The sequence below is a fragment of the Salminus brasiliensis genome, chromosome 11 (assembly GCF_030463535.1).
Source record: "Salminus brasiliensis chromosome 11, fSalBra1.hap2, whole genome shotgun sequence".
NCBI lineage: Eukaryota > Metazoa > Chordata > Actinopteri > Characiformes > Bryconidae > Salminus > Salminus brasiliensis.
In genome coordinates this window covers 17648521-17675774 of record NC_132888.1, presented here as the reverse complement: position 1 = coordinate 17675774, position 27254 = coordinate 17648521, and the positions used below count along the sequence as shown (strand labels likewise).

General features: G+C 43.0%; 1 protein-coding gene across 1 annotated transcript; it reads left to right on the top strand.

Annotated features, from left to right (window-relative positions):
* Positions 1-29: 29 nt before the first annotated feature.
* smtnl (smoothelin, like) lies at positions 30-26978 on the top strand. Its single transcript, XM_072692022.1, has 10 exons — positions 30-627; positions 1294-1890; positions 18516-18597; positions 18760-19023; positions 19126-19188; positions 20440-20518; positions 20697-20840; positions 20963-21086; positions 24883-25034; positions 26157-26978. The coding sequence occupies exons 2-10, from the start codon at positions 1411-1413 to the stop codon at positions 26281-26283; spliced, it is 1515 nt and encodes a 504-aa protein (XP_072548123.1). The 5' UTR covers positions 30-627; positions 1294-1410; the 3' UTR covers positions 26284-26978.
* The last annotated feature ends 276 nt before the right edge of the window (positions 26979-27254 follow it).

Here is a 27254-nt window from a genome sequence, read left to right as displayed (position 1 = left end):
GTCCTTTTGGTTTGACCTTTTTTTTTTGTTGTCCACTGTATTCAAATTTACCCAGCCTGTCTGAAGTTTCAAGTGGAATTTTGACCCCTTAATCTTGACCCTTGGGTGCGGCGCTGCTCTGGGCCAAGTAAAGCGAGACAGGACAAACAAAAGGACTGTCTGTTCTGTCCTGATGTATGACAGCGCTGGGAGAGAGTGAGACAGCTGACAGCACATACACAGACACCAGGACACAGGAGAGAGAGAGAGAGAGAGAGAGAGAGAGAGAGAGAGAGAGAGAGAGAGAGAGAGCGAGCAAGCGAATGAGCACGCAAGCATTCATTGTGCTGTGAAAGTGGAGAGTGACACAAATACACTGGAAAGGGGAGAGGAGGGGAACAGACAACAAAAACAAGAAGGGACTATTTCCAACAGGCCGCAGTGGGCTGGGAGGGAATGCAACTCCAACTCTCCTCCCTCTTCCACTCCCTCCCTCCTTCCCTCTGTGTTCCCTCCCCCGGGCTGAGGAGTGGGAGATTAACCTGACTGTGTGAGCTGTACTTTAAAACAGTACGGCGCGCAGAGCCGCTCACACAGCTGAGGAAGCAAGACTTTCGCTGAGCTGAGCGGACACAGCTGAAGACTCAGGTCTGTATATATAGACACACATATACAGATATATACACACACACACACACACACACAGTTTTACATATATAAGAGCTTTTGTAGATGCCTTTTCACAGCAAGTGTGCACTGTGGTTTTTGTTGATAGAGTTTGGTTTACTTTTATATGAAAGTTCAATCACTTTTTAAACTGCAAGATTACCATCCAATGTCTGCTATAAACTACTCAGGGACTACTGCATTACACTGTACACTAAAAAAAGTGATGGGCATTAATGACACATCTATGATGTCAGAGTTATAAGGTACAATTTACTAAGAAATTCACTAAGGAATTCATGGGCCATACTGTGTCATTTTTGACCATATATGTTTTTTATTTATTGCCTGGTGGGTTTTATCCAGTGGGAAATCAGATTTCAAAAGCTGCAATGTAAAATAAAATAACTAAACATTACCAAAACTACCTCAGCCTCACCACTAGCCTCAAACATCTGTCAGAGTATTCATAACCATTTTGTATAATCGCTTTCTGTAATGAAGCTTTTAGAGCCCTGAAAACTATTCATCCGACATCTGGTCTGTCTGACAGTCTGACACTGAAAGATTTTCTCGACAAAAAAGTTACAAAGTTGAAGTGAGTGAGGATTTATAGAGGCTGCTGCTGACTGTGCTGTGCCTCAGCAGGTCATTATTGATGCTGTGGACCTTCAGCGGAACCTGCCTGTCAATCTAGAGAGAAACCGACACTTCACTGAGGTCTAGTGAGGAGTCCTTTGGAAGAATACTTTGGGGCCGGTAGAGATGGATGCCGGGCCGTTGGTGGCAGTGGCTGAGGGTTCTCCAGAGGGTGAGACAGTATGTGCTGCTCTGGCACGCTATGAGGCCACCCTGCGAGATGCGGTGCGTGAGATCCACGTGGACGTGAGCGCCTTCAAGCTGGGTGTGGAGCGGCGTCTGGAAGAGGCACTGCGTGTGAGTGGCCCGCTTGGGCGCGCCGTAGCCCAGCTGCAGCAGGAGAACCGGCAGCTGCGGGGCCAGCTGGAGGCCCTCACCCGCCAAGTGGAGATGCTGACCGGGACGGTATGTGACAGGAGCGCTCTGCTGGGCACCGGACCACCACAGAACAAGGTCCAGAGTGCCTCGGCCGGACCCCAGCCTTCGTCTTCCCCTCCTGCTCCCAGCGTGGGCGCATTGACCGGCTCGGCCAGCGGTTCAGCCTTCAGCCCCTCTGCCACGCGCTTCTCCAGCAGAGCCACCTTCTCTGTCAGCAGCAAGACCAGCGTGAGTACCTCCCTGACCTCACTGACCTCACAGTGATTCAGTTTGATCATGGTTCTTTAGGAAATTATTCAGTGCTTCATGAAATTCCTAATTTCACTTTGATCCAGTCAGTTCAATCATAATGCATCAGGGCATTTTATACCCATATTTGAGGTGCAGACCATGATGCACTACTCCAATATTTTATGACCTCTTGATGGTACAACTGTTGATCCAAGATTTGCTTTTTCCATGTTAATATTGTGGTTATATTGTGGTTATAAGTGGTTATTCATTAAAATAAAGGTTAGGAATAGAGATTAGATTTACGGTTTGCTACACACTGGACCTTCACATTCCATATACACTGAATATTGTATATTCTGCCTTGAAACTGATGGCCGAACAGTTGGCCTAAACCTATGGAGACGTGTGGTACTGCTGGTACCACATCTACAGTGTCAGTACAGTTTGTGACACATGGCAGCACAGCATTACAAATGAATATATCTCTTGATCTCGTGAAAGTGTGAGTTGTGGGAGGGGCGGTGGGAAGAGTTGGATGATGTGAGCCAATGTGTTTTCTGAGCCAAGGAGGACGATGATGTCAGACTTTCTGAGTACAAAAAGATCTTGGCCATCGAAATCTAAATATTTAGACACGGAGATGCTGAAAACCATATGAAGAGTTATTAGGCTTTTATGGCCAGAGTAAATTTTACACATGCTTCTTGCGCAAAGTGTCCAAAATCTGTGATGTTTCTGAATGCTTCATTTATAGTGGATAAATCTGAGGTCTAAGAAGGAAATTGGCTCAAGACAAAGTGCAGTAAGATGACAGCTAGGCGGGCGTACATCATTTAACCTTCGCCTCCATATGTTAGAATGTGACCTAGAACCAGTTTTGGGCAAGAGAACAAGTAACTCAGTCTCATGAGTTTAGTAAAATCACAACCAAAGTGACCAAAACTGGGTAAATCATTCTGGTTGTCTTTGAGTTATCAAATGAATTTTCTGGTGGAGAAATTGTCTCAGGTTAGAGTTCAGAGGATGTCATATTGCCTGCACATGGGGCTGCTCTCGCTCCAGCAAAAGTTCTTTCTCTTTTATTTGAGTCTTCTTCTTTTTTCCTGGGCTGAACTCACAGCTGCAGCCTGTAACTCACAGTGCTGTTAAGCCCAAGACACCCAAAAACACACTAAGAGCAACTCTCTGTCCAGACCTCATCCATCTCTTAGTAGCTCAGCCTGTGTCTGTCCCACATCACACCACACACTGTATGAAAATAGACTTATAAAACATGCAAATCAGTGAACGGTTGTAAAAAGCAGTTCCCTGTTGGAAGGGTAGTTTGGCAGTAGGTTTTGTAGTTGGCTAATGAACTGACCTCTAAATGCTCCGCCCACAAATATGTCTTTTCTAGTTACTGTTGCTAGGTTGAACAAGCATTCCCATTCCACTTCACAAGAAGTGGTAGCTGACATATTTATACATATAAGGAGTATTTTCATTAACTGGATGCAAATCCTTTGCAGTCATTGACTAGAACAAACCGACATCACCAAATACTGAGTTTTCTCCAAGCCTTGCCCTGCTATGCCAGGCCTTCACTGCAGCTGCCTTCGGTTACTGCTTGTTTGTGGGTTCTTTCTGCCTTCGGTTTTGTCTTTAGGAAATGATGGCATGCTCAGTTGGGTTGAGGTCAGGTCAGATCATTTAAGAGCATAACATTTATTTGCTTTGGGATGGCTTTCTTTGCTCCTGGGTGGCTTTCAAGGTTTCAATGTTTTTGATTCATTATGCATCTGTATTATGAACAGCCATCTTATGAGCTTTGTAATATTTAAATAGATCTGAGCAGAAAGTATAGCTCTAAAGGGGTTCAATTATATCCTGTCACTCCTATTAACAGTACATATCATAAATAAAAAAGGTGATCCAGGCCCATTGGCAGCCAGACATACCAATGCTATAACAGTGCCTCCGCCAAGTTTGACAGATGAGTGTGCTATGCTTTGAATAATGCATTGTGTCTCAACATGAAAGGTACTGAGATAGAGCATGTGAAATGCTGCACTGTGGAGCTGAGTAGAAACACAACTAAGAAGGGCTGCTTATTTAGCACTAGAAACTCCATCACTTTGGACGTGATTCCTTTGGCTTTCCAACTGTTCCTTTTGGTCAAGTTAAATTTAAAGTTAAATGTGATTTGTACTATTTGCTGTTTTGAGTGTTTAGAGGTGTTTGTTAGCTCTGTTGTGTTCTGATACTCATTTTACATATTCATATATTGTACATACATATAGTTTTACATATTCTACAAATATGTAAGTTTGAGAAAGATACAGAAAAAAACCCCGCCAGACTGATGAAGCAGACCCAGCACACAGAGTGGAGTACAACATTGGTTTTATAGGGGGCTCCTGTTGGTCTAGTAGTTGGCCTTCAGGATCAGCTCATTAGAGAAATATTTTGGCTGAAAATCACCCAATACTGATATATCACCAATTATTTTTTTCCATCATTAGCTTTGATCATGAACCCTTTGTTTCCTTCTCTATACTCAATTTCATCTTGGTTTCATCTGTCCAAAGAATCTTATTTCAGGACTGGGCAGGCTTTTTTAGACGGTTTCTATCAGTCTAATCTGGCCATTTTGTTCTGGAGTGTTAACAGTTGTTTACATCTTGAGGTAAACTCTCAGTATTTACATTCTTGAAGGCGTCATTTGATTGTAGACTTTGACAATGATACACCTATCTCTTTGAGAGTGTTCTTGACTTGACTAGATATTGTGTAAGATTTTGTTTTTGTAAATCTGTAGACTTTTTCCCTTTTGTGTGATGTGGGAGAGAGCATCATCTATCCTCTCGGAGAGAACACATTCAGTTGGCCAGTTGTGCTCTTCTGGACTCAGGCTGCTGATGGCAAAGCTTGCAACCACCGCGCCATAATGGCATTACGCATTTGACCTCATAGCCACTTGGAGCCTGTCATTTATTTTTTTCCTAAGGAAAAAAAACTTTTGTTCTCTCTGGTCCTCCAGACCAACAATCTACTGTACATCTGATATGTCTTTACAGTGTGTCCTTTAAAACACATACTACATATTCAACCTTATAACACACTCTACATTTGGGTGTTTGAGCAAAATATATGTTAAAATTTTTTACATTTTACCAGTGCTCTTTCAAGCTTATTCGGCTGTGCAACAGTTACTATGAAAGAACTCACTGCAAGTATGAGCATGGATAGTTTAACTGGCTGTCAAGAAGAAGTGCTGATATTCATTCTTCTCAAGCCGCTTTTGGCCATGAGGGAGAGTGTGTGGAGGCTGTTATCTTCCCTTCTGCCACATCCACACCTGCAAGGTCCATAATGAGTTTGCTACGTGCTGGCCTTGGACAGCACAGACGTTTCAGTGTTTCTGGGGAGTTCTGCCTGTGCTCCAGGCTACGACCCTTCATGGGAAAGGTAGAAAGAGTAAGAGAGCGAGAGAGCGAGAGAAGGATGTGTGCTGGCCTGTCCTGCAGTAGTTGTCCTCTGCTGTGAGCACCTGCAGATATCATACTAAGCCTATCACACTTTATATCTTGCACTTCCCACTTACTCCGTGTCTCTGGCCTCTGGCTGTGCGTGTCTTCCATCTTCCATACCATCTCCTCCTTTTCCTCCTTTTTATCCCAGGCTCAATCTTGGTCTGTCGCCACTGTATCTGCTCTGTCTTTCTCTTTCTGTACTCACTCTGTTTGTCTCTCACACACATCAGTCTGTCTCTCTCCGTCATTATGCGGCCTACGTGGCCTCAGTCTGGCCTCCTGGAACTTTGTGCCAGAGTTCATCTGAGACCACATTAACCTCATTGTTTTGGTGGAGCTGGTGGGGAGGGGGGGGATGCTGGGTTCCTTGTAGGATTGCCAACTTCCAATAAATTTACAAACAAAATGAAGTATGTAAATGTCCCCACTGTTTTTAAATCCATAAGTATGGATGTCCTTAAAAATCGTCCCGTTACAAACCTACTAACCTGCTACTACTGCCTACTCTCATTTCCTGCTGACAACCAACTTTCCTCCTAGTAATGGATATGCACATACAAAGTTTAATTAAACCAAGGACACAAATCAAAAACACATCCCTTTTTTACAGCGAGCTTGAATGCTTCCTCATGGATAAGCCTAGCTTTCAGCCAGAAAAACGTCTTGTGAAGCATTGCTCTTTTGCACATGTGCATTGGTTTAGGAGCATGAACTGTTCTGAAGAATGTTGGATATAGGTCACGGTAAAAAGATTTTGAGAAAATCAGATTTGCACACCCTCACCTGCTGTGTGAATGTAACAGAAATGGGATGTATGGGGTTTTGCTTAGGGTAACTTTGCTTGGGCCAAATATCTTTACAAACTAACTTTGGGCATTCCTTCCAGAGTAGAACCACTTTCAGATCCCTGAAGAACCATCAGAATTAGTTTAATCCTTATCTGTCACACTCCTGTTGTTGTGTTCCACAATATCTACTATCCTTTTCCTCCCTTTTATTTAGGGTTCAGTCTTGGTCTTTGGCCACTTTTGGTCAAATGGTTTGTGGTTTCATCCATTGAAATATTCTTTTGGGAACGCTGTTAAACTGTAGAAATACATTGGCCCAGATTCTTGTTAATTCTTCATTTCTGACACAGTGAACCAACAGTGGTTCTCCAAACAGTTTAACCCCTTAACAGCCTATGGACCACCACCGGGTCAAAAGTGTTATTACAAACTTCTATTACCGTAAAATAGTCCCATCAGTTTGTACAGACGTCCCTGTAGTTACTGAATAATATGCTGAATGGGATGCCAGTGGAAAAGTAGTCCAAGCCATGTCAATAGGACCACAGCTTTAAGGTTGACAGCCCTGGTTTCTCTCCCCCCTATGAGCAAGCTCCAAAAGGACTATCTGCTTTATTTTTCCTGCTCACCACTTGCTCTACGTTTGTGGCTTTCGTGGTCTCTACATGCCCCCCTGGAGTGTCTCAGAGTTCTTCCCACTGTGGACCGCATTAACCCCATTCCTTTGGTAGATCTGGGGATACGTTGGGTTTTTCTCTACCCCCTCCCAGTTGTAATCTCCAGTAGGACTACACACCAGAGGAATGCCTCTTTTCCACAAATAATCTCTCCTCCACTCCTCCATGCTGTCTGTGCTGAAGAGCCCAGCGCTGCTGTTGCCAATTACTTCTGCATTTCTGCGGTCTCAATGGGCCATTGTGTCGACATTCTGCCTCATTTGAAGTACATTGAGTGAGTGAGGATTAGAAGAACACCCAGGACACAGCCCCCTCTCCAGCCCCACCACCTCCACTGCTCTTCCATTGCCCCTCTGCTGGACATGTTACAGTCTCCAGCACTACGCCTTTCAAAATAAAGCTGCCACGATGGCTTCTTTGTAAGAATGGCATAAAAGAACCACTATGATTCCCTTAAGAACCTGTCAGTGGATGGTTACATTGTTTAAGTGAGAATACAAGTGTGAAGAACCTTTACAGAACCTCCACTTAATGTTTTTTTCTGAACTGTACATCCAAGCCAAGAACCATTAATGAACCTATAGTTAAGAGTGCACTGGTCCTCCTCAGCTCCTCATAGCTCTTCATAGTTCCTTATAGCTCTGTTCAGCACTAGGGACCCATGGACAGTTAGAGACCACACCTGCACCACCCCAACATCTGCACATCCACATCTCCCTCAGTTCTGTTCCAGCTGAGGGGGGGGGGCTCTACTTCCCCCATTGTCCCGGTAATTGCGGACAAATTGCTCTCAGGTCAGTGGGTTATCGTAGATGACTCTGTATCACTGCATGGTGGTGCACTGTACATATCTTGCGCCTTGTTTTCTGACGGGAAGTGTATTTGAGTTGGTGTGTGAGTGTGTGTGTTTGACAGAGCTTCTCCAGGGCTTGTGAGTTTGTGCAGGAGGTCTGGGGGAGAGATAAGATGTGCATGACTCTTATCTGTGGAAACTCCATCAGAGGACACTCACTGTCTCAGTGAGAGAACACAGACACATACACATAAAGAGACACACACACACAGTGTAAAAGTGTACTTATAGAGATTTTATCATGTTTTTATTAATCCATTCATCACAGCATGTCCACACACAGTTCAAAGGGTAACCGGTCCGAGTGTATGCATATACACTGTTGCATATACACTGTTATACAGCATATGCCCACCTCTGAGAGAGGGATTTACTATACATCCATCTACAAATAACAAGACATACATCATTGCCTGTGTTTTGTGTTTGGTCTCGAGTTGAACGCTGCCGCGGAGGGCAAAGTCCTCACGCTCATCCAATCACACATTGTACCAGCATTGAGCAAATTCCTGTGTTTCTGTTTACAATCACTGTGTGCTGCAGTCACTGATCAAAGCCGATAATACAATGCTGATGTAAGTCATGTCCAAGTGAAGCAAACACAAAGCATGCAATTTGAATTCATGAAATAACAACACCATACCATAATAACACCTTTCACACACCAATCCGATCATTCTCTCATCGCTTCAGTCTTCACTAGAACTTGAGGTTAGATTTGATTGTCGCACATTGTGAGCAACTCTAGATTCATTACTTATACCGGAGGAATAAGACAACCCCACAACATGATACATCCACCCCCATGCGTTACAGTTGGCAAAGTGGGATTTTTTTTATGCCAAAGTTTTATGCCAATATCACTGGTATGGTTTCCTTTTTATGAAGATGGCCTCTTTTCTACTGCAGTACCAACAACATATGAACAGCAGCAGTGCTGTTTCTCATGGCTAATTGGAGAGGGAGAGTTGATATGCTCCATATTTCTGGACAGCCAGTCCCCTTTAAATCCTCCTCCTCTCCTACGTTCATAACATTACTCAGCTCTGCTCTTATCACCCTCCCTCCTCCTGCGATCAGCACGCGACCGTAAATGAGGCCCTGTATTATTATTTTGTTGCTAACGACTGAGGTATGACCTAAGACTCTAACATATTTTTTGCTAAATGACTATAACGTGCTTTTCTAAAAGTGCTTTTGGCTTCAAGTGTTGGCTCACATGGGCAGCATGTGTGAGTGTACACTGTCGTTTGCCAGTCTAACCTATGGCACCTCTGTATGCCAACACATCTGGATTTCTGACGGCATACCCACCGGTTAAATACGCCCAGGCTATTCTTAATCCTGGATGTTTCACTTACGTGGAATGCCTCTTGATCTTGTGCCCTGAGATCTATATTTGGTCTGACGTTTAGGTTTTGTCTGGATCTGGTGATGGCGTTCCACATAGGCAGACGGACATATTTCCACAGGCATCCGTTTTAGACATGTTTATATGTATAGAATGTGTGGCACCAACACAGTAACTACAGTACTGTAAAGTCAATTTAATGCACTACTTTTGTTCAATGTGAAAAGATTTGACTGGGCTCCAGATCTCTGTTAGCAATGGCCTACAAGGCAATGCCTGCAGTGCTCAATGCTGCAAGGCCTTCAAGTCATAAATAAAAACTCCACACCTGGTTGTGTATGTCAGTTTTAAGTTTTATAGGCACCTATTTGAATGTGTTACTCAGTGTTTCTTTACTCAGCCTTTCCTTCACTGTGTATGTGCGTACATGTGTGTTTGTGTTTGTGTGTATGCATGTGTGGTTGTGATATGCATGACATTTTAAGCCTGGCTGTGGAGTCTCCCGGCCTGGTGCCAGCACCCTCACAATGGAACAGAGCATTTAATCTCCTGCTGTAGCCCTGCCTGGATCTCCATGTCCAGCACAGATTCCTGGCAGAAGAGGAAGAATAGAACAAAAAGTTGTGGCTGTGGCTATTAATACAGAGGGGTGAAGTGCACAGCCTGTGTGTGTGTGTGTGTGTGTGCTGCCCTTCAGCAAAGTGTTATCAAAAATCCTAGAAAATTACCTCTATGCTGGTTTTAATTATAGGACCTCACTTAAGAAAAACTCTCTAATACCCCAAAGGAACTTACAGCAAGCCAACATCACGTCATGCATTGTGAGTTATTCCAGGCTAGATATATCTCCTTGACATCCAGGCTCGCGTTTTCTGCTGATCTGCTCCATCTCTAGGTCTGCTAGCGTGGCTGTCAGATGAAAACCTCAGCTTTTTACATCAGCAAAAAATATTTGCTTTTTATATCCCCTCATGTTGTGTAGTTCATGAAGTTCATGAAACAGAAAAGAGAGTAGAAAGGGGGTAAAATTACTATTCTTGTTGCAGGGCTGGGCAATATGATAATAATTTATCCTATTATGAATGTTTTTATGAAAAGACACTGACCAGCTGCACATTTCACAACAGTGAGTGCAATTAGTCCTGTTTAATTTAACAGATCAAGTGCAGCACATTTAAAATATATATCACTGTATCAATTATAACAAGTATCATTGAAACAAGTATTTCAATAGCAATGGTGATAACTATGGTGTATCCTTGTGTTGAGTTGGATAATAATGGAATTCATTATGTAATCAGGACACAAAATAAACCCCTGTAACTGTAATCTGTTACAATTAAAGGTAAGTACATTTTAAAAATAGGGCGATTACTAGCAGGATTACATTACAGGCTTAATAGGGTCACTATTCTTGAGCTAGTGTGTGTTTGTGAGATTTTTTAAATCATTTTATTGAATTTTCCAGTAGGACAACAGCTCATTGTTTTTCGAGGAAGGCATACATGTATAATATAATGACAAATGATGAATCTGTTCTAAAGCATTTGATACAGAATATAAAGGAAATGGAAAAGAAAAAAGAGGTTTGTGAGATGCTGCTGTTGCTGATTTTCTTCATGACTTTGTCTTTCTTTTTTAATCACTCACACAGAGCTAGTTGAATGTAACAGTGAGATGGCTTGATATTTGGTGTGGACACACAGGATGATTTTATGTAATTTAAATGTTTTTTAAAAAGGTTTTTCTTTTGTCTTTATTTAAATATCTGGCTTTAAAAAGCTGTCCAAACATAACTGAAAGTAATCAGATTACATTACTTTAATATAGTAATCCTTTGGATTACGTTACAGTTACACTTTTTAATAGGTAATCAATAATCTGTAATGGAATACATTTTGAAAAGAATCCCTGTAACCCTGTCTATCGCTATGCAATATTTTCACCACACCACCCACCCTTATCTTGATGCATTAACCATAAAGTTAACTATATCAACTATATCTAAGTTAACTATATTAACTATAAGTCATGTTGGACCAAACAACATTCTTCTTTTAATATCTTACTTTAAAATGTACATTTAAGAGCCAAAATCTTCTATTAGTAGTGATGTGTGTAATACATATGACATAATGTAAAGATACACACAACTGCCCGATTCAAATGATTTCAGAAGGTCAAAAAAGTTAAAATGGACATACAAGGGTTTTGCGTGACAGCGACGAAACAGGACATGTGTGACCCTGCATCATGACATTGTATAAAACCTGACGTGTGTTTGTATGTGTGTAAGTTTGAGAGAGAGAAAGAGAGAGAGAGAGAGGGAGAGAGAGAAAGAGAGAGAAAAGAGAGAGAGAGAGAGAGAGAGAGAGAGAGAGAGAGAGAGAGAGAGAGCAAGCAGTGGGTGAGGGGCTTTAGGGAAAGGCATTCGGCCGCTCCCATGCTGCCCCTGGCTGTCCTAATTACTTCCAGGCAATGCCATGTATTTTCATCTCCGTGGTTACAGGTTAATAATTCTCTGTTTATGGGGTGACCTCACTGGCCTCCAGACCTATTGTTCCTCCCCACCATGAAGGTGTGTGTGTATGTGTGTGCGTGTGCATACTCTCGCAGAGACCAGTATTCAGGCAGGCATGCTGGGCTTTGGCTGTATTAACAGCCTGAGCTCAGCATTAGCCTGATATACACTACTGTTTAAATATTTATTATGGCTGTTTTCATAAATTATAAATGGTGTAGCTGCACGTATAAAATGACCCTGATATCATTTCTAGTGCTCTATTACAATTTGTGGGTTTTAACAGAGGATGTAACCGGAAATTACTATAAATAATAAAATAATGTGTACTATTTAGCATTAATTTTTTTTGTTTGTTTCCAAGAAGTTGAAACATTAGGTAAAAGAATCTGAAAAGTGATTCTAATCCTTTTTAACAGCATCACAGGGCTTTGCACATTTTTTTTACATTTACTTAACAGGAAGAATGGGGGCTTTCTGTGAGAACTGGACTTCCTGGCACTTCCTCCAGTCATTGTGCTTCCACCATATATCTTGTGTTTGCCCTTGCGTCTGCCGACGGGGCCAGAGGGCAAGGCTGGGCTGAGATTTTCTGCAGCTGGTGGTTTGTAACCCTAAACCAGACTAAGGCTCTTAGATCTTGGATGCCAACTGCTGTGCATTCGTGGAAAGATGGCCTGACCTCCCCCCACCCCTTTCCAACCCCCCTCAATCCAGTGTCCTAAGCCCCGGGCATTCTGCCTGACCCTCGGCCCTATCCCACCCGTCTGCAGGGAGAGGAGCCATACATCCTGCCACGGTGGTCATCACTGACCCCCTAAAATATCAAAGCTGAGCGCCGTCACTGCATGGTCACACGCACTTAAAACACTCACAGCTTTTCACAAACCCAAATGTCTTAAATCAGCCAAGACATGTTGTGCTTGTTGTCTTTGGTGTCCGCTTCTTTAGTTTTGGGCTGAACCCACAATACTAATGTAGCTAAAGAGTAAAGGAAGCCTGTAACCACCAGTTTAGCACTGCATGGAAAAGCTTTTACACCACTGTCATAAATACCAATCACAATTTCTCCTCCTCACTAAAATGAATGTACACATGCAGTACACACCAGTTCATAAAAGCCACCCAAGCTCTGCCGAGAGTTCCAAAATCTGCTGTTAGATCTGCAAAGGGGGACCCACTCCATACTAATGTCTATGGATTTACAATGGGATGTCATGAGAGCTCCTGTAGGTGTGATGTATAGGTGTCCCAATACTTTTGTCCATATAGTGCATGTTTACAACAGGGTTACCAGAAGTATAATGGAAATGTCATGTGTTGACGGGCATTTGGGGTCGTCATCTGGTCGTCGTCTGGTGTTTGATCGTGATTTGGTCACTGGGGACACATTTTAGTGTAAAGTGTGAACAGAGTCTGGTCAAATGATACTCAGATACAATCCGGATATGAAACACATGTTAAAGTGAAGGTGTTAAAAAAGCTCACAGTAGGATGATAGCTATACAAATGGACAAAAGATGTGTTATATCCCTAAATATAGAAGTAGCAGCCATATTCAGCCACAGTCCTAAATTAGATCAGTGCTTTTGTCAATGTGTACAGATACCTGGATTCTCATTTACTGGCTGATGGCTTTGCAGAGCTTTTCATGTTCATACCATAGTTTGCCTCCCTGATACCTTGTCATTTCCCAGCTAAAAAGTATGTTTGTGGTTTATGTGCATGTTTCTGCATGTTGCTTTATGCTAACAGAGAATACATCTCTGTAGCTTGTCTACAGACCATTTGGTAATTTACAGATTATCAGCAGTGTTAAGGGTAGGACTGGGGCCAGAGGTATGGTTGTGTTTAGAGTTTGGTCACGCATCACATATAGAGTTTAAGATTAAGGTCAGAGTGAGCGTTAGGTTGAACATGAGGTGAGCATGAACTGAAATTACATTGTATTTAATAGAGATTAGTGAAATGTGAGATGAAGGCAAGGTGAGCATCTACAAAGCTCCTGCAGTGAACCTCCCCACATGGGAATGCGTGTCTCTCAGTGAGAAGCTGCATACTCTAGGCTCTCGCTGAGATAGCTGGCTGTTCAAAGCCTCTCTCCAGGCTGCCTCCGCATAGCTCCTTCCACTAGAGAGAGAAATTGCAGGCTTTGGGCCCTTTGAAGAACAGGTGTTTGGGCCTCTTTCCCCACACGGATGCAAGTTCCAGAAGGAAATTACAGAGCAAAGACCCTCGCAGGCCCCTGTGATAGGAGTGTCTTCTCGCTGTCTGTCTAAGTAGGCTGCTTTATGAGCTCCCACTGATCCCAAGATCCCAAGATCCCACTGACTTTCCATTCACGGCAACAAGAGGGACACTAAAAGCCGAATTACTGCTGGCCAGAACTGTCCCACAAACTCTACGTCGCATTTCATTCTTATTCCATTCATGCTGAAGTATGAATCATCTCCGCTTCTGAGATTTATGTCTTCCATAACCTTCACTGCACTCATTTGGAGATCAGGCCTTGCGCTCCACAAGCCAGCCCAGACCTTTATGCAGTGGAAAAAACGAATAGTGGTATCACTGCAGCTTATTTATACCAAAACAGGGCTCTGTGGGAGCTCGCTATGTGTGGACCTGCATTTGTGGCACTACATACATATACAGGGTTCGAGTGACAGGGGTTGGAATAACCCTGATTCAAGCCTCCCGAGTTCCTTCACATGCTGTTCATTGTAGCCAGTGTTCCATTCCACCAGCCTAAAGTTCTGCAAAGCTCAAATGTCAGATGCCAGAATATCCCCTCAGATATGTCTAAGATCACAGCCTCCCCCAGGTCCTTCACCAAGCCGGGCATTCTGCTTCGGTCGACCTTTCCTCAGACCGGCTTTGGAGCATAAGCTGAATAGTTTTCTGTTTCCCCTGCCAGTTCCATGCCTTCTCAAACACAGAATGGTGCAGACTCAGTTAGGACTCTCAGTTAGGTTCTCATTGTACTTGCCACAAAGACTGATAGGAGAATATGTCCAACATGAGCTTGTGATAATCCGCAAAAAAATCCTCTTGTTTGCACCCCAACATTTTCAGGCAGCCAGCCAACATAGGGGAATTCTCGGCGGGCTCACATGGGACAGCTTTGACATTTAAACTCACATGAAAGCCTTTCACTGAGGGGAGCCCATTGTCTCACTTGGCACTGATTGTTCCTGTTCATTTTCTTGGGGTTGTACAACACATAGGAGTGTGTTTTTTTCTTGGTGCTTTTTTCCACTTAAGGTGAAGAAGCCATTTTGCACTTAGGTAGGTCAAAACAAGAGGGCTGAGAAGCCACTAAGACCCTGGTTCCATTAGTTTCCTCTCATAGAACCAGGGTGTTTGTCTTTGACTGATTAGGTTGGAGGGTTTCACTCTGCACATGCAAAGAGCTGAAAGAAGCACAGGGTTCCTGTGTTCCTGCAGTTCCTAAAGGCAATTGCACAGTGGCCCAGTTTCCGTCAAGAAAGGATGGAGCAGCAAACTATTAGATAGTTTTTTTCTACGTTTTTTTCTTTTTCCAAATGGATACACAACTGAACTGGTGCTTTTCTGACTTGTATTTGGGTAAGCACATCAAAATCTGGAGTTGTGCCTATTTGCTAGAACTGTGCTGCTTCTGGGACACACTCTAAACTATATAACCTGTTAACATGGGAAGCTGAAAGCTAAATGTTCTGCAAGATGTTGATGCAATGTGTGTAAAAACGACCTCAGGGGCGACCAGAGTCCGAGAGAGCGCAATTGGCTTTCTCCCCTCATCACTCTAAAAGCAATATTGGCCAGCATAGGCTGGTGTGGCGGAGATGGGAACCTGACACGTCAAAAGAAGACATGTTAAATCTTTACCCTCATAGTGTCTGGAGCATTGCTAGTGCCAAGGGAGCTACGAATGGGTGGGTTAATCAGCAGTACCAAAATAGGAGAAAAAAGAAATCATTCAACTAACAAATACAATAAAAACAACAACATCAGGAACATTTCTAGAACATATCTAGAACTTTTAGAAGGCACTTCCAATTATGCTGGTGGTTACAATGATTCATTAGGCCTTCAGTCCAGCTCTTGAAGGCCTAAACAATAGGAGAACTCACTTGACTGAACTGACCAAGATCTAAATCCAGGTCATAATTCTTATGTTTCCAATCAAAACTCATGTAAAAAGTATTGCTACAACAGCAATAATGGTTCTATTAAATAAAAATTACTAAACATTATAGACATGTATCCTGTCTAGTTTCCAGCAAACATTTAACCTTCTCTGAAGGCCTAGAAGGCCCCAAGGGTTCCCACTGTTCCAACACCAGCATCTTGATGTTGGCAGCTGGATTTATACTCATCTAGGATAAAAACTGAAAGGCCAAATGGACCAGTGTGAAATTGGGGAGACCATTTTTAAAGCTCCCAACAAAAACACACTGGAACATGAAGCGAGCTTTTGATTTTGTGGAGTTTGTGGGAGAACACTGAATTCAAGTGCTCTGGATTTTTAAGCCATGTCCATCACACCACCCTCACTGTATCTCTGTGAATCATCTGGAGACAAGAGCAGGATTGTTCCCTGCGGGTTAGAGGGTGATTGTACTGAAATCTCTGGAGGAGCAGGAGAGTCTCTTCGTAGGGCTTTCCTTGTCTAATATCTCACCTCCCTGCTTCCTGCACATATTTTATTGCTCCCTGGTGCTCATGTGATGACGCACTCTCAGAAACAGGGGGATTTGTTGTTCCTGGAGGAGAGACACAACACTTAGAGAGAGCTGTGTGTGTGTCAGTGTCAGAGGGTATGTGTGCTAGGTACATTTGTATTCACCTTTAGCTTGCTCATACTGTATTTGATGAATGTGATGTGAACATAAGAGGTCATTCCATCAAAATACACAAGATAGGCAGGAAACTGGTGTTAGAGTGAGGATCTGGGGGCCTGGTGTTAAAGTGAGGACCTGGAGGCCTGGTCTTGGAGTCCTGCTGTCAAAGTGAGGACCTGGAGGCTTGGGGTCAAAGTGAGGACCTGCAGACCTGGTCTGGGTGTCATGCTGTCAAAGTGAGGAACTGGAGTGCTGGAGGACCTTGACAATTATAAGAAAACCTGAATCATGAAGAGGACTAAACTTTGCAATTGAATTATAGGATCAGATGTAACATGGCCTTGCATGGCGAGGTGAGGGTCTACTATCTCTAACTATCTCTGCTGACCTGAGAGGCTACTCTGGACTGGGCACGTGTCAGCAGTGCTCCCTCCGAGAGAAACGCAGCATGACTCATCACTCCCACCCTAAAAGTTTCCAAGACTGGAGCCCTGCCATGTCGATGTGGGCCTGGGCCCGGAGAGCTGCGTGTTCCGCAGGAGAACCGGAGCTGCATGATTTTCATGGTTAAGCGGTGGATTCTGCCTCCCCCTGTCTCCCAGTGGGACGGCCAGCTGCTTGAGCCCCTCGCCTCTCCGAAACGCAAACCCCTCCAGCATTCCTCCAGGCTGACGTCACCTGGCCTTCTCCTCCACTGGCTCAATTACCCCCTCCGTATCTCACTCTCAGGAATTCACTTTTCTTTTTTACTGCAGCCGCATGTAGCAATACGCGGCTCATTTTTATATTCCTGGCGCATGATTACATGCTCAGTTTTTACATCCCCCTGCGTCTGTTTGTGCTTGTCCGTGCCTGCGAAAGGGTGCAAATGGGGAAATAACACGTTCCCCGAAAAGCTGAAAGTAAATTTCAACGTTAGTCAGGCCAGCCATATAGTGATGAGTGAGGTTTGGCATGTGTCAGGTATCCATCAGTCTTCTGGGAATGGGCATGATTAAGCACTTAGATTAGTCATAGTGACTGATGCCTGAGCACACGATGCTGATGAAATCAGAACCAGGTTTATTCCTTCTATACAACTCAAGAAAGGAACCTCACGACTTTTCCTGCTGGAGATCTAAAAGAGGCCTACATAATTTCCATTTGGCAGTTGGGGTCTTTGGAAAAAGGGCAGGCCTGTAACCTTTATGTGCTGCAGACTCACCAGCCTCAAGGCCATTGATATCAACAGGGTCTATTTCTGCTGTGTTGGCAGCAGCAGATGGTTCTGTATTTGGGGCACACTGAAGAGTGCATGAGAGTAGCTATTAGGGGGTTAAAGTAGACAGGATGGATATCCACTATAGTGATAAAAGGAGGCTGGTGGTGATAGTGGCAGATAGTGGCAGCACTAGTGGTCCTGATTGGGAAGGCATAAATCTGGTTGTCAGGATGGACTGATTAGATTACATCAATCACCCATCCTTTGAAGTGTTGCAGGAGATCAGATCCCTGTTCTGGAGAACTTGGAGCCTCAGAGGAATAAAAGGCTCTTTCATTTCACTGATCATTGGATAATTACATCAGAAGTCATGTGTTACTTACTCCATTCAGGCGTTTCTTCTTAGTGAAACTGCATTCAGACTGTGAATAACAAAGGAATTCTTCTAATGGGGATTCACTCCGATGCACAACCATGATTTGGGAGGCCCCTATATTCATAACCCTTTACAACAATGACTGTATGGCATGTAAACTCAATGACTTTGTCATGAAAGTATGTAAGATCCAAGATCTGATCAAAAAACACCATGTATCGATACTAGGCTGATGTGCTCATCGCAGTGTTGCCAGACAGGCGCATGGCACAGACTCAGGCAGCTGTCTGGGCCTGTTGACGGGGAGATGAGCCAAGAGAGCGTGGCAGGCTCAGTATTTACGTATCCAAATGACCTAGGGCAAAAATATCCTTCCAAACAAAACAGGGTAACAAGATAAATGAATGAATAATAACCCACATGTTAACTAGGCAAATTTAATGGTCAGGTACATTTTTGTCAAACTTGCCTGTCAGGCATTTAGGCATGTATTTATAATGAGTGCTGTGTCTTGCAGAGTATCGAGCGTGAGGAACCCATTGAGGTGGATCCAGCTCCAGCCCCATCTGGACTTGAGAATGGACACACATCCACAGCAGGTAATACTCCACGAATTATGTCCAACTGTCTCTACACACTTTCTAAATGGTTTTTGGATTGGACCTTAATTGGTGTAGATCCTTTTGGTGTGAGAGTTAAAAATGGGTTTATTACTCACAAATGGTAATAACCTTTTTGACACCTCGCATCTATCTCCTCAGAAAACTCCACGGTGCCTTTAAGAGAGAGTCCTCCACCCATCGGGGTGTCACAGCGAAACTCTTCCCCAGTATCTTTGGCGATGCCACACCTGCCGATCACTGCAACCACCAAAGTAGCAGACTCTCCAGCCCTAAAGGGCCCTGAGTCACCAAGTAGTCCCATGCAATCAACCCCCTCAAATGTAACAGATACACAGCCACCAACAGACGATCAGACAGTCACCAGTGACAACCAGCCACAACTTGAGTCTCCCATTCATGCAGGTACATGTGTCACCGTCACTCATCACAACGTACACATGTAGCGATCAACTTCTGTAGCGTTTTCTTTTCTTCTAACTCTGTGTGCCTGCTTCTTTCTTGTAGTATCTTCAGTGAAAACATGGACTCCAAGTCCTGTAAGGACAATGGGCTCTCCACGGCTCAACGGTAAAGCCAGTGCTTTTTTACTTCCTTTCTTTTCTCATGAAGATCTGAGAGAACTGCACTAAATGTATAAACCACTAGTCTTGTCCTTCTGTCAGTGGTGAACCATCACTATTAGAGCCAGGCCTTTAGTTCAGGCCGTAAACCTGAACCTGTTTACTGCTGAGATGATGTGTGCTAGCACTCCTAGAGGGTTTCTCATACTATGAGGTTTCTTACCTTCTATTGGAAATCAAAATGTGATTGGTTTATAGCTCTGTCACTTACTATTTTTGTTAGTAGCCTAACACACATTACTAGTTAAAAGTTTAGGCAGACCTGGTCGAATGTGTGCTGATCCTTATCTTGAAAACATTTGATCCAAATGCTAGGGTGACCATATTTTTGTTTTCAAAAACGTGAACATTGGGGAAACATAGGTATCCACCGTAGTTAGGATGGCATGTCTGGGGGGGTTTCAAGTAGGCCTAAGTTTTAGGGCCGTGGCAATGTGTATGTGTGAGGGTGGAAGTACCTCTCAAACCATTCAGCTAGAGTATGTTAATGTAGATTAATACATACACATTTACTTGTTTAGGAAGACCAATAAATAGCCCTGATAGCCTATATGACCAAACCATCTCCTTTCAGTTCAACATACAGCTTATACATACATACATACAAAGCAATTAATCGAAAATGAATTAAAACAGACACTCAGAACTGATCCTGCCCATGTTAAGCATTTAAAATGTTAAAATTCTGTTAGGACCTTTTCCACTGTGTGGTAATGAACTGTCCCTTAGAAACATACTTGCGTAAGATAATGATCATTTGGATCAAATGTTTCTGATATGTTAAGATAATGATCAGCCCATATTTAACCAGGTGTGTACCAGTATGTACTGTATAAGGCATTCAGTCCAGCTCCTGAAGGCCTAACCAATTGTATCTTGAAGCTTGGTAGCTTGTATATACATGAATAACACAAAAACAAAATCTGATTATTAGTCTTCTGTGTTGAACCAAAAATCGAATTGTATTGAATGAATCAAATTAATATTAGCAAATATTACAGATGTATTTTGTTCAGGCCCAGGTTCAGGTTCAGGTTCTTAGAGTCCACCACTTGCTCCTGTTCGTGACTTGATTCAGTGTAGTTGTTTATTAATTAGACTTCAAGAGCAAAGCCACTAAATGACGTGTAATAGATGCATGTGAAGAAGGCAGATTTGACTCCATCCCACACTAAAGCCAGTGCATATTCATCTGCAGAGAAAGTGCCTTCGTCCGCACCATCCAAGTCCGTGGCTTATTCCAGTTACTCAGGCCTCAACCAGCTCAACACAGACAGGTTGGTCTATTCAAATGACTGTTTACAAGATAGTCAAATGCTATAATCACTTTTGGACAACAAGGCAAACACCATGCTCCAGTGCAGAGAACCATAATCCCACTAAAGAACTGAAGCATCTAATGGGACCACAATAAAGCTTTACTGTTGCTTACACTGCTTTGCCTCTGTGTATCAGGAATGTGGATATTCCGGGAGAACTGTCTTTTGGCAGGGGCATCGAGCGCAGACGGGAACTTGTGAGGTCACAGACTCTCCCTCGCAGTATTGGAGCCCAGACTCGCCGGTCCATTTTTGAGCGGCTGGATTCTGAAAACAACAGGTAGATTTTTTTGGATGGGGGTTTTGTAATTCTTCCCAATAATTCTTTTCTCTGACTGCATGCACACTTTCCTTATTATTCACTGCATTTTATTGTTCTTGTCTTGGCTCACTGTCGCTCAGTCGGCCCAAACCTGTGGACTCCAAGCCCAAGCTGAAACGCTCTCAGAGCTTTGGGGTGTCCAGCGCAAGCAGCATCAAGCAGATTCTATTAGAATGGTGTCGCTCCAAAACCATTGGATATCAGGTGAGGCATTGAACTAACCTTTTGGATCTGATTTGACATTGTAGTAGAGAGAGAATGGGCAGAACTGTTCACTCTTAAAAATAAAGGTGCTTCAGATGGTTCTTTGAGCAAGGCCATATAGGAACCATGATTGTAGTAGAGATGTTTGAGTGGGAAGAACTATTACATTGGCAAAGTACCTTTACATCAATGGACGGGTCTTTTGACCTCTAAAAGGTTCTTCACACTTACTCTTATCTGTATTGCAAACATGGAACTAATTAGAAACAACTTTATTTTAAGTGTCTTGTTTTTCCTGTCTGCTCACTTAAAGGTGGGGAACCACAATCCGCAAGGACTGACAGATATGCCAGCAAAACAATGCAAGATGCCACACAGTTCATTAAGAGAAACTCAGACATAGTTTATAAGCAGCTGAGGTCTTGTGGGGCCACATTGAGAAATGTGTGAAGAGGAAATGAGAAGATATGGCCTTGTAGAGAATATCACACTGTTTACTTGCCATACTTTGCTCTGTTGTTTTACATGATTTAAAGGAACTGCTTCCCACACATTCTTCACTGCTGTCCACAGACCTATACAACAGCTGCATCTGCTCCTCATTATTTCACAACGTAGCCCCTCAGGATCTCAATGGGTTTTAAATTGTGAATCATGAACTGTGTAGCATCTTGCATTGTCTTGTTGCAATCATTTAAACCCAGTCATTTGCTGCGGTTTGCCTTCTTTTTAATGAACAGACAGGAAAACACATCCAAAACAGCTGCTCAACATCTGCATGCCTGCAAAACAGGGGTTCGAGAAGTGGGTTTGGGGCCAGAAGGTTGCTAGAAGGTTCAATCCCCTGTACTGGCAGCCTGTCTACTGATTTTCCTGATTCTCTTCTTACTATTAACTACAGTTTAGTGCTGAATTTACTATGAACTGGCAAAGTCCAGTTTTCCTCAGTTGGATTTAACTTGGGTGGGACTTGGGTGGACATCAGGTAGGCCAAAGAACCAGTCAGATCTGGCAATACATTTATATCACCTACCTTGATTCCTAACCTGCTTCCCCCAGCACATAGCAAGGCCCGTAAACACAGCAACACCTGTGTTAATCAACAGAGGTTTGCCGGTCATACCGACTACACACTTGCTCGGTTAACATACACTCCTGTGATGTCTTTCCGTGATTATTCTCAAAAACAGCATGGAAATGTTCGGTTTTGACGGACGTGCTTCTAAAAATGTAACTTCTATCTTGTCACATGACCTCAGAGTAACATATCTGCCTGTAAATTCAGAGCGTGGTGATTTATGTAGACATGGCTGCACCGACAAGGCTGGAGTTATTCTCCAGCTTCTTACTGGAATTTTCTGTTCCTCCTTAAATGGTGCAGAACTTACAGACTGGAGGCAGACTTCAGTTATATGCTGCAATATTAGACATTAAACATGTTAAATCAGCCAGATCTTGTGAAAGTCTCACCACTTTATTTAGACATGAAAGAAATGGCTGTCATAATATAAAATACCACCGGCTTCATGATCTGATCTTGATTTTAATGCTATTTTGATGCCATTACTGATCTGATATATACTGATCAGAGTTCTCAGTGGGCTACAGTTTGTGATTTAGAGCATTAAAGAGTGTGATTAAACTGCAATAATATATAAATATATGTTGAATATAACATTGGTAGATGCTTATTCTGTGGCATATCTTTAAAATACATTAGTATTTTCTGAGATTTAAAACCAAGAGACAGGGGCTTTAATCTTAATCTTTTTGACAGCTAGAGTATTTAAAGGAAACTGAATCTGTGGCTATTTTTGAGCTGGGGTTCAGCGAAACCTTCAGTGCCAGTAGCATCATCACTTTGTGAACAGGTTCAGAGTTTTGGTCCTGAGATTGAAATATGATTCACAGACTCTGATTATGATTCTACAGATGAATGGTTAAGTGAACTGTGTTATACCTGACGTTTTTAAATGTTTGATGGGGAGTGAATGGGTTGAACTATACACAAGTCCTCTCTTGTCTCCTTCACAGCTGTGTCAGTCATTCCATGTGGCTTTCGTTAAAGACAGTGCTGTCATGGTCAAGGCAAATCTAGAAAAGTAGAACAACATATGAATACAAAGCACCAGAGCATCAAATTCATTACGGATTTGACGGTGTTGATTTTCATACTGACAGATGGGCTTTTATTTCGCCAGCAGTGGATGAGGACATAAACGCGATTAAATTACAGAGCCTAAGAGGCACGAGGGAAGCCACAGACTATTACGACATATCCAGTCTGCCTTCAGCTTTGGAACAGAGTTCAAGAGGATGAGTAAAAGTTACGAAAACCACCGTTTTGTCTTTGGTGAGATGACTAAGACAGTCATGCTCATTTTTAACAGATAACATCAACACAAAATAAAGTTCAGCCAGCTTTTTAATGTGCTTTGGATTATAGTTAGTTAACAGCCCAACAACAGGGCTGGGTTTCCCGAAATCACACTGAACACTTAGCACTCTCTCTACCAGTTAAGATGACCATGATGGGGGTAAAGACCCAGTTCACACCCACTCACTGTGACTGATTTTGGCCACACACGTTTACCCTTGGTAGTCCAGTGGACTAAGGTGCTGCCACTATGATCCGTGGATTGGTTGTTCGAATCCTGGGTCATGCTGCTTGCTGTCAGCAGCTGGAGTCAATTGGTGCTCTCAGGGGTGGGTTGATGGCACTTCCTCCCCACGTTACTTCTAGTGTGATGTTGGTCAGCACAGGTGTCTGTTGGCTGTTGTATCGAAGTTAGGGGGAACCATACTTTCCTCTAAGTGCCCTGGCTGCTTAGCAGTGCTGCGATCAGCAGCAGTTTGAAAAGAGGCAGTGGCTGATTTCAAATGCCTCAGAGGACACGTGCTAGTCTTCATCCTACTAGTGTTGAGGGGCATTAGAGAATTGACCTTCTAGAAAATGTGTTAAAATTAAAAACAAATTATATATATTTTAAAAAACACTATGGGACATGAGGAACATGCAACTTCGCTCGTAGCAACAGCAATTATTACTGGTGTTTTGGTTGTACGGGGACTGGTTTTGGTTGTGGAATGCATCTTGGACAGACGGCTGCATTTACACTGCTATAATATGGCTCAAATGCGTCTCAGACCACCCCCTGCAGTGGTTTGAGGAATCGGATTTGTACATGTCTTGAGTCTTGAGTGAGTCTTGGGTTTATGTGGTTTGGATCTCCAATCCAGATATAATCCCAATACTCAAAACTCAGAGGTCACCATGTATAAATGGGGCCTACAATGCAATTGGGAAACTGGGCCCAGAGAAAACAAGTCGATGGCTTGGATGGATTTTTTTGGTGATTCTAAATGCTGGTCCTGGAGAACTGCATGTTGCCACTGGCACGCAAAACCTTACATCTCCAAAATGTCAACTTTACAAGAGAAGGAAAAAACCTCTCTTAACTTTTAATAGAAGTCAGTAAAAAAGAACTTTATCCCAATTCATTTTGTATTTGTCCATTCATCCTGATTTTATTGGCACGATGTAAAGAGCAACTGGTAGTGTCATATTATGCCAGTGAGTTAAATAACAAGGTTTTTGTGTGACGTCGACAATTTGTTCTGCTTTCTTTGCTGTAACACGTCCACCTTCACCTCATGAACAGCTTGTTAAGTCACTGGAAGAGTTGAGTAAAGTGTATTAGAGCAGGAAAAACACCAATATCTACAATCCAGAGGCAGGGCTGGGAACCACCAGGCTAGTTAAATATCCTCAACGCCTTCTTTCATTCTCCTCCAGAACATTGATATCCAGAACTTCTCCTCCAGTTGGAGTGACGGCATGGCCTTCTGCGCCTTGGTCCACTCCTTCTTCCCCACCGAGTTCGACTACAACGCCCTGTCCCCTGCTGAACGCAAGCACAACTTCGAACTGGCCTTCAGCACTGCAGAGTAAGTAGCAACACGTACACTCTTCAGCTTTTACCATGTTAACGTATTTGCTTGTGCTGCAGCCTCCTCCATCATCTGGAAGGCATTACGTAGCGCCTCTATGCTCGAATTCACCAAGGATAAAACCTACAGCTCCACATATACTCCTAATGAACCTTGTGAACTATGGAACAGGCTTTGGTTCTCAGAAGAAAAAAAGCAAACACATCATCTGCCTGAAATTTCATTCGTTACATGGTGTTAAAAGGCTAAATGAAGTGAAGACTGAGTGATGAGAATGTTGACCTGAGCACAATCCTCAGGCTGCTCTTCTAGTTCAGCTGCACCATGTCATCTCTCAGTGTGGCATTGGAGATACTGTTACTGACTTTCCGTTGCCTCTGAGAACTTGATGTCTGTAACGTAACCCATGCTTTAAATCACCAAGGCAAGCCAACTAACCCTAGGCCTTTCCCCTGGCCTCCCCTTCCCCACAGCATGCTTTTTTCCATTACTACAGCCAGACATCACTGAACCCAACAACTCCCTACAAGTACACCACATACAGCACTTAGTTGATCGTTCATTAGGTACACTCCTTCAGTAGCATAACATTAGTACCATCAGCCTTATAATGAGTAGTACCAGCCCTTGTGCTGATTCTACAGATCAAGGCACTCTAAAGGTGTCCTGTGGTATCTGGCACCAATAAGTAAGCAGCAGATCCTCCTAGTCCTGTACGTTTGGATGTCACAGGTTCAAGGGTTGCCTACCTGATGTTTTGGATATGCTTTGACCCAGTCTCAGTTTCTTAGGCTGACTCATTTTTTAATCAATGTATTTGGTTTAAATGATTGCATGTCTGATTTCACAAAATCAGACAGTCTTGGCCTCATGTCTTTATATGGTGCAGTCATATCTCTATGTGATACAAGCAGTAGTCTTCAAGCCTACTCCTGGAGAACTACTATCTGGTTTAACTCCAACCCAAAGCTAATCCACCCCATTCAGCCAAACAAGGACTTATTGCTGCTGTAGGCAGCAATCAGATCCAAGGTCTGCAGGAAGGTAGCTCTTCAGGAGCAGTGTAGGAGACTTCACATCATTAAACAGTAATAACCCCTCCCTTCATTCCTTTTCCAGGAAGAACGCTGGCTGTGACAGGCTCATCGAGGTGGAAGACATGATGGTGATGGGCAGAAAACCAGACCCAATGTGCGTCTTTACCTACGTCCAGTCTCTGTACAACCACCTGCGCAAGTTTGAGTGAGCCATCTCACCATTGGAGGCAAAAACTTCAAGGAAAAAAAGCTTGAGACTTTTCTATTCAGCAGATGCTGAAAAAGTGCAACACTGCCCCCTGCTGGACTGGATGTAAGTCTGGTTCAGGATATCATGAGGTGAAAAGGTGCGAAATGAGGGACACTAGAGTGTTTTTCTCATTTATCAAGAAAGGCCACTATTTATTTCATTCTCCTGTAACTCTTTGTGCTGTTTGAGTATGGGAAGCTGATGGATGCTGTATGCAATGATGTGTTTTTACAGAGGATTAGGAATTTGAAGGAAATCATTTTACCTGCAAAGAGAAGCCAGCTAGTCGACTGCAAAACCAAGAAACATCACATCATCTTAATAGTCTTTTAAAATCCTAAAATGTACAGAAACAAAAGGTACAGTATATTCTTAGATTTTAGACAGATCACGTTTTTTATTTGCTATTTTTTTCTATTTATCTTTGTCACAGTTTTTAAGGTTGAATTTAGCACAAGCGTGTACAAGTATAGGTTTGTCAGATTCTTTGTGTTTGTCCTTTATATCTGTAGTGCCACACCACAGCCTTGCCAAAGCTTACCTCTTTAACACTGTGCACAATCAAGTGTGTTTTCAGCTTTTGTAAACGCCACATTAGTTATAAATGCTGTAAATATGATGAAAATAAAGCTGGAGCGATTCAGCGTGAAAACATATTCCGCACTGCTCTGTGTTGGGGTTACATGAATCATATTAAACATGAGCACAGTCTGCTTTATCCCCTTAAACCCTAGGTTTATTATTCTGTTTTTAATTCAAATGCAGAAACCATTGTGAATTATTTGCCAAATGCTTGGTTTTGCATATTTTGTGGAGTCCTATAAGGTTCTATTTTAGGGCCTATGAGACTGGCTGACAGCAGTGCAGTTATGAGAGTGAAGAACTGAAGCGTGGGCTTACATGCAGAGTCTAAGGGGTTAAGGGGTTCAT

Excerpts from the sequence above, each read along its gene's own strand:
- smtnl (XM_072692022.1), top strand. The coding sequence starts at position 1,411 with ATGGATGCCGGGCCGTTGGTGGCAGTGGCTGAGGGTTCTCCAGAGGGT. Across the intron at positions 20,841-20,962 it reads CTGGATTCTGAAAACAACAG|TCGGCCCAAACCTGTGGACT; the intron begins GTAGATTTTTTT and ends ACTGTCGCTCAG. Across the intron at positions 25,035-26,156 it reads CTGGCCTTCAGCACTGCAGA|GAAGAACGCTGGCTGTGACA; the intron begins GTAAGTAGCAAC and ends TTCCTTTTCCAG.